This window comes from Aythya ferina (genome assembly GCF_964211825.1).
Source record: "Aythya ferina genome assembly, chromosome: 6".
Classification (NCBI taxonomy): domain Eukaryota; kingdom Metazoa; phylum Chordata; class Aves; order Anseriformes; family Anatidae; genus Aythya; species Aythya ferina.
The window spans coordinates 26,651,232-26,663,845 of record NC_140303.1 but is presented as its reverse complement, the minus strand read 5'-3'; the positions used below and the strand labels follow the sequence as shown (position 1 = coordinate 26,663,845).

The 12,614-nt window shown below is 38.0% G+C and overlaps 1 protein-coding gene across 4 annotated transcripts in view; it reads right to left on the bottom strand.

Annotated features, from left to right (window-relative positions):
* MYLK (myosin light chain kinase) overlaps positions 1 to 12,614 on the bottom strand; it is a 201,793-nt gene that overhangs the window by 89,225 nt on the left and 99,954 nt on the right. For all 4 annotated transcript variants that reach the window (XM_084524653.1, XM_084524650.1, XM_084524652.1 and 1 more), the window contains one exon: positions 10,449 to 10,601. In XM_084524653.1, coding sequence (XP_084380779.1) covers positions 10,449 to 10,601 — 153 coding nt within the window. The remainder of the gene's footprint in view (positions 1 to 10,448; positions 10,602 to 12,614) is intronic.

The following is a 12,614-nucleotide window of genomic DNA, read 5'->3' as shown; positions in this document are numbered from 1 at the left end:
CACCACAATGATCCTACTTATATGTTTCCTATGTTTTTTTGCCTTTCCTTGGTTTTTAATATGCATGAATGTTGGAAAATGTCAAGTAATAAGATGCACAGCTCAGTGGGAAACAAACAAGACACTCCACATCTGCCACTCAAAAGAGCTTGGTTCTTAGCATGGAAGACCAGAAATAGTTAGCAAGGCATTTAAAGACTACCTTATATACCCACATATGTTTTTCTACAAAGCAAGTGTAATATAGGCTTTTCCCATAGTATTGCCTTACCCCTAAGGGTTCATTTTTTATTAGAAAGACACTCTAATAAGCATTTGAATCTGTGTTTAGAGAAAAAAGAAAAAATACTTAGTGCATTAAATCCACAGAGATTAAGGAGAATTCAGACCCTTCCAGTTATTTTCTTTCCTTTTTTTCTTTCTTTTTTTTTTTTTTTCTTTAAAAAAAAAAAAAAGACAGATTCTCAGCATATTTGGAAGGCAATGGTAAAGAGATACATTGCCTCACATGCAAAACTTTCCATTCATTTCTTATACTGCTCTCCTGTGTTTGTGCAATCAATAGTAAATTAATCCCTCTACAGATACAATATCAGATATTTATTTATAACTTTATTAATAGAACTTTAAGGTGAAAAATATGCTTTTCTATTCTTTGTCTTTTCTTAAACCACAATTTCAAAAATACTTTGCATCAATTTAACCTCCACATATCTGCAGACAGGAAATTACTGCAAGACTAATATTAATGTTAGCCATGGGCCTGAGCCAAAATACACTTGAATTTTTAAAAACCTAGACCTAGTGAATCAGAACTTGGTGCTTGAACAGAACTTTAAACATTTGTACTGTAGAATGATAAGCAGAGGTGGGTTATTGTGTTGAAGGTGTATACATAAAAGAAAAAGTCAGTGGAATATTCATGCTGCTCTGAAGTTAGTTCGCTACGAATCAGTTGTACCATACACATATACCTGCAAGTAACAACCAACTATTTACTTACTAAGGTAAAAGATAAATTTATACACACAGAAGGAAAAAAATGAGTCAGTAGCCTCACTATGGCGTTTTAATTCCTGGATTTGCTATTGAAGCTAGAGTGAAGCAGAAAGTCCAGATAAGGACACAAACTTCAAGATTTCCAAAGACTGAATTTGGGTTCTCCATGGCCTCTAGCTAAAACAGTTAACAATTTATGAACATTGTCTATCCTAAGAAATTTTGTTGCTTGTTTGCCTGCCCAGAGGTACTGAAGACTTATTAATATGAGCTGCAGAATGCTGACATCTCCTGTTGAAATATCAGGACTTCAGCATGCTTTACACTGCACAGAATAACAGAAAAGTAGAGGACGGAAGGGATCTCTGGAGACTGTCTAGCCCAACCCCCTGCTCGAGCAGGGTCAGCTACAGCCCTGAACATATACACCATCAATGCAATAACTCAGCTGCAGAGGATCAGGGTTACAACTGGTTACAGGTCAGGGACACACAAAGAATAGAAAGTTTGCTGCATTATGTTCAGAACACTGCAAACACGCTGTTTAGTCTTATGAGAGATTTAATTATACTCAAGGAATCTGTTTGCCAGAATCACATGGTTAACTGCCAAATAATGCCTAGCGTGAGCCGTGCAAAAGGACTGCCTCAGCAACATTTACCATTTATGGTGTTTAAATATCATTTTGGCTCAGAGGCTAATATGTCAACTGAGCTGAGGGGAATGCTTAACTCAAAGAGCTCTCCATGTGAGTGAGCTCAGAGAGAGAAGCAGCAGATTTCACTAAAATCTTTCAAAGAAAAACTCAGATTCATGCATATTCATACAGACAGAGCTGTAAAGCAGCCTGGCCAGATGAATTAGTCATTTTGAAAAGAGTTTCACCTCTCCAAATCTCCAAATATTCTCAGTGTAAATAAATCCAGCTGTTACCAGATCTCACGTTAACAATGCTAACATCTCCAAAAAATACTTTTTTTTTTTTTTTTTAACAAGGCAGAAAATGGATATTAGGACACTCATCTCATTTGTCTCAGCCTTGAAGTGATAGGGTAAAAATATGCTCTGCAAGATTTCCAAGAATCGCAAACTTGGCTTATACTGGCATAAAAAAAAATAAAAATGAGACCTCTATACACTTGAGACATGCAGGGACATTTCTCCTTTATTAAAGATCACAGGTTGGTATGCCATTTTGCAGACTTTGGTCATGAGAACTAGACATTTAATGACCTAGCAGTGTTTTTCACATATCTAAGTCCCAACATCTATTTCTGCAGTTATAAATGGGCTTTGTACATGGAAGGTTTAAATATCCTTGGGGGATGCTTTGTAGTTACAGACTGGGTGCTATGCACTGCACGCATTGCACAGAAATATTATTAACCCTAGACTAACAATGCCCTAAGCCTATATTAGCCAGGGTGGTTAGGGATATATAAAGGAAGCTGAGTTCCACTTTATCCAGCCTGGCAATCTATTTATTTTACTGCAGCACTGCAGGATAGTCATCCAGCCTCTCCTGCAGCTCTGTGTACATTCTTTCTTCTTTGAGTCTTTCTCTCTGTATGGGATGTCAGCAGGTCTTCAGCATTTTAACCTCTGCTTTGTCTATTCAGTTTCTTCTGCAGCCCACAGCATTTGAAAGAGACGTCACCCTAGAAATTCTACTATCAAAAGGCTGACAATACCAGTAAGACCCATTATTTGTGAGAAACGTGGTCAAAAATCTCCATTTATTCTGCTGAGGACTACAAAGTAGCCAGCTGGGTTCACTGCAGAGCACTTCAAAGTCAGCAGACCAAATCTGCAGTGACAGTCTCACTGGAAGTTTTTGCAGTCAAAGAGCTGTTTGCTTTTGCCTTCAGAACCATCTGCCTTACTAATGACTAATGTTTGTGAGTTATTTACGTCAAGTGATTGCTGCTCTTTTGTCACTGCCACAGACAGCAACTCCATGGAAGGCCTGAGAGTGTGTGCATCTACCAAATGCATTTATACAGCAGCTCAGCTGGCCTTCTGCTAATAAATTCCCCAACATTAGCTAGTCCACTAGAAATTCACTCCAATATCTGCACTAATACAGCATTGCTGCAAACGTAATTATACCAGTCTGACAAGGAGAACTGCAGAAAAGGTGATTTGTATACGCGTGATCAACCCAGGTTAGCCCTGTAGTGAAAACATGCATCCAGCTAGGCAGAATTTCACCTTTGCATGTCCAGTGTCAATTTCTCTTTGGCCACACAGGTAGAATTTAACTTAACTGCAATGCATATTGAAGTGCTGAGATACCACTTTGATCATTAGAAAAAGCACGGGCTCTGTGTGAGCAGAAATGGAATGGAAGCACAACAGGAACAAGTCACATAAAGTGCAAGTGTCCCTGAGGATGGCACTAACAAAGAGTTAAAGCCCCATTAGCCCTTCCCTCCCCAGGTCAATTCACTCTAGCAACAGAGCTGTTGTAGCATGGCTTTGTTTGTGGTCAGTTGTCTCTTCTTGATGAATTCATATTGGAAAACTAAACAAAACAGAAGACTAAGACATTATCCTGAAAAAAAGGCAAAGTGTGTCCGTGGAATTGTAGTTGAGGCAAGGTCCAACTAAAAAGAAGCTCCGTTCCTTTCCTCTACTTCAAAGGAATGACTTGTTCATTAGGACTTACACAGTAACCTGTGTTAAAGTGCTTTAACTTCTCTGTACCAAATATTTTTCCAATTTCTAAAATCAAAACCTTATACCTCTAAAAGTATCATTATTTGACAAAATTACATTTTACAAAGAAGTGTGAAAACAGGTGTTAGAGTGGTATATATGCCTAGATAGGTACGTTTTGCAACCCAAATGTTCACACTACAAACCCTGTTATGCTGCTTCTGTTATGTGGACAATTCTGCCTTTTCAGGCAAGAGAACTGCATAGACTTGCAAAATTATTGAAGACAAGGCAGGACCTGCTAATATACAGCATGGGGACCTGTATTTGTAGGGAGAGGCTTTCTGCTAATTCTTCTTGACTCAGTAAGAAATGACATTCTTGTAGTAGGACAAGGATGGGATACTTCTCACTACTATCTGTCCACAACAGTGTAGTTTCATGACATCTGCTCTCCAGGGTCAGTACTTGTCTTTGGCTGAGACAGGGCAGAAGGTAAGATGGGTCTAAGCAGCATACAAGCATTTATGCCTAGTGGAAGTGCCCTGCCAACAGCTGGGTTGGACTTGGCACATAGGAAAAAAACCTTACCCTCTTCATGTTTTCATCTGGGAGAAAAGGCTAAGGACAAATAATATTATTATTTTGTTGTTGTTGTTCTGTTTAGTTTTCCTTCAGAAAATTAGTAGCACTATGAAAGAAATGCAAATGAAAATGTAATTCATGAGATTCTTGTTTGGTCAGTTCACTCAGAGGAGTTTTGTTTTCAGTTTCGGTGTCCATAATAACCTAGAATACTAATACTAGAATCTATACTGTAACCCAGTAAGATGCTTAAAGAACACATTGATGAGTTTTTAAGACTAAACTGAAGAAACGCAACAATGATTTCTGTAAGGTTTTACAGTCAGCCTAATTCAATAAGATAATTTGATGCCTGACTGAATTCCCACTAACTAATCCATATCAGCTGCTTTTAGAAACATTCTCTGGGGTAAGATCATATCCATGCTTTCAAAGTTACTCAGGTGTATATTCAGTTAACAGGATTTATATGTTTTTTGATGACTTCCACTCTTCAGTTAAAGCTGGAACATCATAGAATTTGGCAATCCAAATTGGGAGTTTACCCCTGGACCAACATAGGGCCATTCCTAAGACTGTTAACAAAACCATCTGTTTTCTGTCATTCTGGCATACAATACTTAAATGTTCACAATTCAGAACACCATCAGATGTAGGGGGCTTTCTTCTTGTTGTTTTTCTTTTGAAATTATTATTATTTTTTTTCTGTCAGCTTTGTTCTTTGTTTATAAAAAAAAAATTATTACAATTCCTGCCATTTAACTTTTGCTCATTCTGCAATCACTCATCCCTCATTTGCATCCAAATTTGGTTCCGCTTTTTCTGGAAATGGTTTATATCAAGAAGCTGTCTTTAGAGATCTTTGTTTATATTGATGGCACAAATCCTATATCATTAAAAACTTCCACACATGTTTTGCTTTTGTCCCTCATTTTTGGTCTCTAGCCGGCATTGTGCTTCATGTTTGGTCTTGAGGTGCTGAAAAAAGGCAATTTATTAAAAAAAAAAGCAGCTCAGTCTTACAAGGATTACAGCTGTTACTGACCCACGTAGAGTACTGTACCAAGAACTTTAGGACACTCTTGAAAGTACTGGAACAGTTTCTTTGATAGCTAATATTAACTCTGCTTACAACAGCTTACCTCTGACTTTTCAATGTAGTAACAAAAAAATCTTGCTTTCACTTAGTGCTCTAAACCAGTTCTTCCATAGCCAAGCAATTCCACCAGGCTACTGGTCTGGAATACCTTCTGGACATTTAACAAGACTAGACTCTTGAATTTTGGAAAGTCTTCTATAGTTCTTTATATTTATGTTACACTTCAAATACAGCAAATTATTTTCAAATAAATATTGGCTTTGAAAAACTGTCACAATTATTTCATCGCTCTCAGCAAGTAAGACAACACACTTCACTTAATTTAGGCAGAAATATTTGAGAAAGAAAGCTGTATCCTCTCAATTAAGGATTCAAAGAGAGGTTGCTTATTGCAGTGATTACCTTCTTTAGAAGATAACTATCTGTGAGAGGTCATTCTGAGATAGAAAGGAAAATAACCCATGACCTAAAGACAATGTCTCTAATGAGTGGAAGAAAAGACTCCTACCTGAAAGCCTTTCTTCAACCTGCTTATATTTTACAGTCCCACTCACACCAGACAGAAAAGTGACAGGAACAAAATAAAGCGGTTTTCCAGATAACATCTCCCTTCAGTGCTCAGATAAACTGGTTACTAGAGCAGGGACTCTGACAGGCTTTCAGGTGACTCTAATCTGCTTGTCCAATGATCAATGAATGACTACAGTAATCGGATTACAAGGGCTACTAGCTTCCCTACATAGATATTTATGCTGGGGAGGCTGCACTAAAAAAAATAACAAAAAAACCCTGTGAACTGAAAGTGGTTGGGGAGAAAGAGGAACAGGTGTGAAACCTGGAAAGTGCAGTGCTGGCAGAGAAGAAGAAATGAGGTCAAGAGCCAATGAGCAGGAGCAGCAGCATTTGCTGAGTAGTGTTTGCTCACTGAGGGAGGCAGCATTAGGCCTCTGTTGAAGAAAGCAATATACAAAAGAGCAGCATCAGCAAAACAGTTCTGGGAGGCTGCAGAGCAACAGAGCCCAGCAGACTATCCTAGCTCTAAGCATGTGCTACTGCTATCGCTAGCCAGGCTTTGCACACTCCTTCTTAAAATCAATGCTGTTTCTGCCTGGCATGAGGAGGCTCAAGAAGTCCACATGATGAAAGAAGAGCTGCAGTAGGTCAGATGTTTTGTTTGTCATCTATAGCTGGGCAGAACTGTAAGATAGAAGGACATTCTCCTGGTAGTCAGCCCTCATGTAACAAGCACTCCAGCTTGATACACTGGAAAAATTAAATAACTGCCTCTCTTACATGCACACTCTGTTTGCAAAGGAAAAAAAGCTTCCTACACACAGTATTAATTTTGTACAGCACAATTATAGATTGATCCCATCATTTGTCCCATCCCTCTTCCTGCTCTCCCTCACCTTTGTAATCTTGTGTAGCACACCCAGGAATTGGTGTGGATGTCAGGTGGTTAAATATCCTTTTGACACATCTTTGCTACAGGTAGGTCTTACTTATGGTTCCTTGTCAGTGAATAGTTAACTGACAGAGACAATTACATATCAGAAGGCTTATCTGAGGTATGAGACAGACCTGAAGAATGGTTGCTGTGCCTCGGAGTTGGCCTTAATTCCAACTATACCAGTTATTACCACTTGTCATCTTGTCCATATACTTCAACTGCCACAGCTACAGCAAAGCACTCTAACCGACTCATTATATGTACAGACAAGTCAATTAACCTCTCCTTGGCACATTTTTCTATTAATTAAAAAAATAGTTTAAAAGGTCAAAGACTTTGACAAAAAGCTGAATAATATTAATATTCAACCTCAGTGTCTATGATAACCATCAGTATATAATCACTGAAAATACATTTCAGGTAACCTGAACACTTAAAATTTACAACAACAGCAAGAACTCAGTCACTCATACAGCAGTTAAAAGCTTACAGAAAAACTTGCACATCAGCCCCAAAGCTTCTCAAACTTTGATTTTGCTGTGAATGGAAAATGATGTATAAGTCTGAGTGAAGAAAGAAATCTAATATTTTCAGAGTGACAAATGATACTCTTGTGGGAACAGGGATGTCTGTCACAATGTTTGAGTAATCTGGACTGTTTCTCACCTTTCAGGATTTCTTGCATTAGACTAATTAATCTAGCATTTCATCCAGTGCACGCTTCTCACTGGAGAATTCAGTTAGAAAACATTCTGATGGTGAAGATATTTTCTAGGCTGCTTTTTCAAAAAAAAAGTGCTGCTCATTCTCTGGAGCTCATCTCTGTCCTGTATTTCAGCTTTAAGAAACCACCATCACAGAGAAGACGACTGTCAGGATTCAATTTAGTCTACTTAGCCTTTCACAAGACCAGAATTAGCTTCACCTTGATTAACTTACTTTCTTCAGAGACTACCTAGTGTCCCTTTAGTCAGCCTGCCTTTGTTTAAGTGATCTTCACAAGAATGATTAGTTTGAATTTGTTTAATTTTTAAGACCAATACATTTCTTAATGCACCATCCATAAGAAGTGTGGGATTTTTCCAACAAGATGCCAAAGCCTCCTACAAATGGCTAAATGTCTTCAGCTTTTTTCATACAAAACCAAGGAAGGACTGAGGTTGCTGGCCACAAGGCAGAATTTATCTTGCTTAGTAATAAGGAAGGAAAAGACAATTATAAATAACAATAAAGCCAAGAGTGATGATTTGGAAAGAAGCTGATTTCTGACATTGGTCTGATATTGATAATATGTCAAGAAGATTAATTCTGTCTTGGATTAAATACAAATTACATTTCAGGTACAAAAGGAAAATATTGCTCTAGCTATGAATGAACAAACTGAACACTTCATAAAACCTGAAAACCTTAAATCATCTGGGAGACAAAAGAGAAGAGGTGAGTTACAATTCAGAAACAGCTTGTACAGACTTTTTCCCACTAATCAGTGTCTGGTCAGGAGAGGATTTATGAAGTTTTCTCTCTTCCTCCATGTACACGGATTTCCTGCTGTAATCTGCCTGCAAAAGCCAGGCGTTTAGAGAAGCCTTAGCTGCAGCATTCAGGGTCTCAAAGAAGCCTAAAACCAGTAAGTGTTTGCTAGAGGATCTGATGGAAATATATGAACAGATAAGAGATTTGGAAATCACGATTTTAAATTTGGTACTATTTCTGTCAGGGAAATCCACATTGATCTGAGTGTTAGGGAAAGTTACTCTAATCCTCACGGCAATAAGGACATAATGACTTTTAGGGAGGAAGTGGAGAGCACAGCTAAGGCTGTAAAAGCTTTAAACACATGCCTGTCACGCATGTTCTTAATTCTGCTCCTCTTTGTCCCTCCACACTCCATGACTCACAGAAAACAGAACAGGATGCAGAACAGAGGAACTAACTCCCCATAGTAGAGTCACTGTAGCATTACAGCTTTTGAGCCCCAGACTAGCCAAAGTATAAGAGGAATCCAAATCAGTGCAACAGTGCCTAAATGGCCTGAAATAGCTCAGAAGAGTACAGAAACCTAGGGAAAGGCTAGGTCACTAAGTGGTCCAACAATAGCATTGTATGCCAACCCTAAAATAACTCAGAAATTATTAGTGAGAAAGGGGCTGTCTTTTTTGATTCTGTGTCCCAGTGAAGAATCAGCAGGTCCCATGTCAAAGACTGCTCCCTTGAGGTGCAGTTCTCTCAGTTGCCCCTTAGCTAATGCAGATGAAATGCATCAAAGAAATTATAAATGATGGTTTTGAGAATGTATTTGAGAACATAGTTTCAGGCTTATTTGAAGTCGATGTTTTCTTACTTCATGCCTTTTTTGAGGAGGTGGGGTAGGTACTGCATTTCCAATTCTGTAATCAAGAAATTAAGTTGTAGATTTACCACAATTACTCTGTTTTCATTTTTCAGCTTGCCTCGAGTTTTAAGTGGATTCACATAGACTGAATAGTTGCAGGCATATCACTGAAGTGCTGAAGACAAACACCACAGAACAATGGCAAACCAAGACAAATCCAGGGATCCCAGGCATCATGATACATTTCCCACTAAGATACATGCACTAATTTGCTGCAGGCATTATTTGGTCCTAGACAAATGGAATACTTCCCTTGGCAGCTGTCACTCATTTGTCTGTTGGACAGGCAGTGGCAAACTATTATAACTTTGGGGAAAAAATAATATGCAGATGACAAATACTAAATACAGTCTTGAGTATAGAGGGAGATGGAATCTGATCATCTGCTGCCATAAAACAATACAACTGTATAACCTGATACCATGTGAGATTATAAGAATAATAAAAATAGTGCTGATTGATACTACCTCTCACTGTTCAATTTATCCATGGGATTCTGACAAGATGAGATCTCTGTTGTTTTAGATTGGGTTTGTCCAGATCATAGTGCAGAATTAGGTCATTCATAGACAAATGAAACATGTCAAATCAACACTGAGGGTATTGAAATATAGATATTTGCAAAGAAGATGCTCCTAGATTTCAGGGATGACAGATCATCTCAACTGCTCACAACGTCCTTCTTCTGGTACTTACACTACCAAAATTCTGCTCATTTGGAGATATGCTTCCTCCAATTAGCTAACACATACCTCCTCAGAGTTATCTTTCTCTCTCATAACTCCTGGTAGCTGAACAGTGACATTTGCTGCCATAATTGAAGTCCCTGGCCCTGTTCTCTGAGACAACTCTGTTCAAGCAAAAGTGGTGCCAGCTACCTTCTCATCACAGCACTTTCTTCCTGATGGGTGATACTGCTAATACTGCACTCTTTTCTTTCAGCAGAGACAGTCCTTTCCTACACTGACATACTTCTTTCAGACCTTAGCTTCACTGCTCTCTACCACATTAAGCTGCTCTTGGTAATATCAGAACATGAATACCTTTTCCTGCATCATACATATAACTTTATTTTTCACAGTCCCTAAACATTTAAGTTTTACACATCTCCGAAGAAGAGAAAACCAACCCTGCAGAGAAGAGCTAAGAAAAACATGGAATATATTTACAACCACCTTCATTAATGATCTAATACTCTTTGTTTGTTTGTTTTAAATGATTGTGGCAGATATCATCGCTATAATTACATGAAGCTGAGTATTCACCTTTGACAGTGACCTGAGCACTGCATGATGCCCGTCCTGTGTTGTTTTCAGCCAGACAGGTATAAATGCCATCATCTTCTGGTAAGGCATCTTGGACAGTCAGTTTTGCAACTCCATCTTCAAAAGTGGAATGGGCATACTGAATTGGCTGTTCTGCAGACAGAAAGGGAGACAATTGTCTTAATACATCCGCCATATGTTTCAAAAACACTTCTTGCTTTCAGTGAAATTTGGATGTCTAACAGTGGTCAGTCTACTAGAATGCACAGCCACTGCTCTCTAGTGACTACAAACAGAAGCATCCCAAGCACAAAGCAGAATATGATCTTCAGACAAATCTCACCATTCATTAGGTTTATTGGATGCCACCTTTAGTAGCAACAAGAGGAAGAAGGTTTATCTTGTTTTATCTGTGTTTTGAAGAGATTCTCTTTCAGACAGATAAGAGAATATATGTCTTGTGTGTTTACTTAGACATTGCCTCCATCTAGTAGTACTTTGCCTGAAAAAAAGATACTGGTATTACTGTCCAGATGTACAAAAGGGCATGACGAAGAACTTGAAGCCCCTTAAATTAAGTACTTTGCAGTGGAAGACATTCCAAGAGAGGCAGCAAAATCTAGGATGGAGCCAAGAGGCTGATTTACCAGGCACTCAATCTACACTAAAGTATGTATAGTCTGTTAGCAGACAGGTACAGTCTGGTCTGTAGTGACACGACTGTTAAAGAAGTTCATTTTAAGAAACTGGTTCCTTGAATTGGTATGGAACATGCTAAAATGTTGGTGTAGACTGGTTTAAGTTGCCTTGCTATTGTTTCGGGAACTATCATCAATCTCAGCCTTACTTTCTCAAATGCTTCTGCAATCTGTTTTCCCCATATTAAATATTTTCCACTACTGACTCATCATTGGTTGCTTTCCCAGTGTATGCAATGCTTAAGAGGGCCTGATATCTGCATAAACACCATGCTGGAAGAGAAACTAGGGTCATCTGAGAGAAGGGTGAAAAAGCAGAGAAATTGTGCAGGACTTTATCAAGGACATCTGTCACTTCGGAGATCACGGTCAAAAGGAATGATCAAAATTGATTTAATTGACAAAGTCATTTAAAAACATTTGGGAAAAAAACTCTGGGGATTCTAAAAAAACATCTCCACACTATCAGCAGGATAAGTTAAATGATGATACAGATTTTTCTCTCATCTCTGATTTCCAACGTTAACAGGAGACAGTTATTATCTATGCACTATTTTTCTGCATATGAAGTTCAATTTGGAAATGCATAGATGCATCCAAATCAACATGATCTAATATTTGAAAAAATACTGTATAATGTCTGGGTAGATGATCTCATTCACTTATTTCTCTTTAAAGTTATCTGTTTGTTAAATTAGCAGATTTTCTACAGCATGAAAAACTGGGGCAAACATTTAATCAACTGCCCAGAAGACTCTGATTTCAGAATAAACTCACTTCACCTTCTTTGCAGATCACAGATCACATATTCTTAATGCTAGTTCCTTTGAGATCCCTTTCACTCAGTTACACAGGCTGTTGTAACTGTTAATTCCAATGACATATTTTTGCATGGACTTTTTTTTTTTTTTTGGTGTGTGTGTGTCATAAATAAACAAACGAATATGATAAATGTTCTATGTGGAAAAAGAAAATGTGGTCTCCTTTACCATGTCCTCAAATTGCAAATTGTCAGGGCATCCCATTTCTCACTCCCACTCAATGAAACCAATATTATATATATTTTTTAGTGTTATTCATTATTCTGCCTTTTCATTAGACCCCAGCAAAAAAATGAAAATATTTCTGCTCTGAGGAATAACCTACAGCAAGATTCTAAGTTATATCCATTGTTCTAATATTTTGATCTAATAAAAACAACTCTCCCAGTAGTGAAAGGTTGCCTTCTCTAGAGGCAGAACAGTCAAATCTTCACGACAGCTTGGCAGTAGAAACAATAACAAAAAATACCTTACTGCTGGCATGTTATGCCAGAAGAAAGGAAATTTTCCCCTGGCCCATTTATTAAAAGCTTTCTGGACAGATCATAAAGCTATCCTAAAACAAAACACTACTCAGAGAATTGTTCTGCTTAAAGTTGTGATCATATTGTTTTTAAATTCATCAGAAAGATGTTCAATTTAACTTT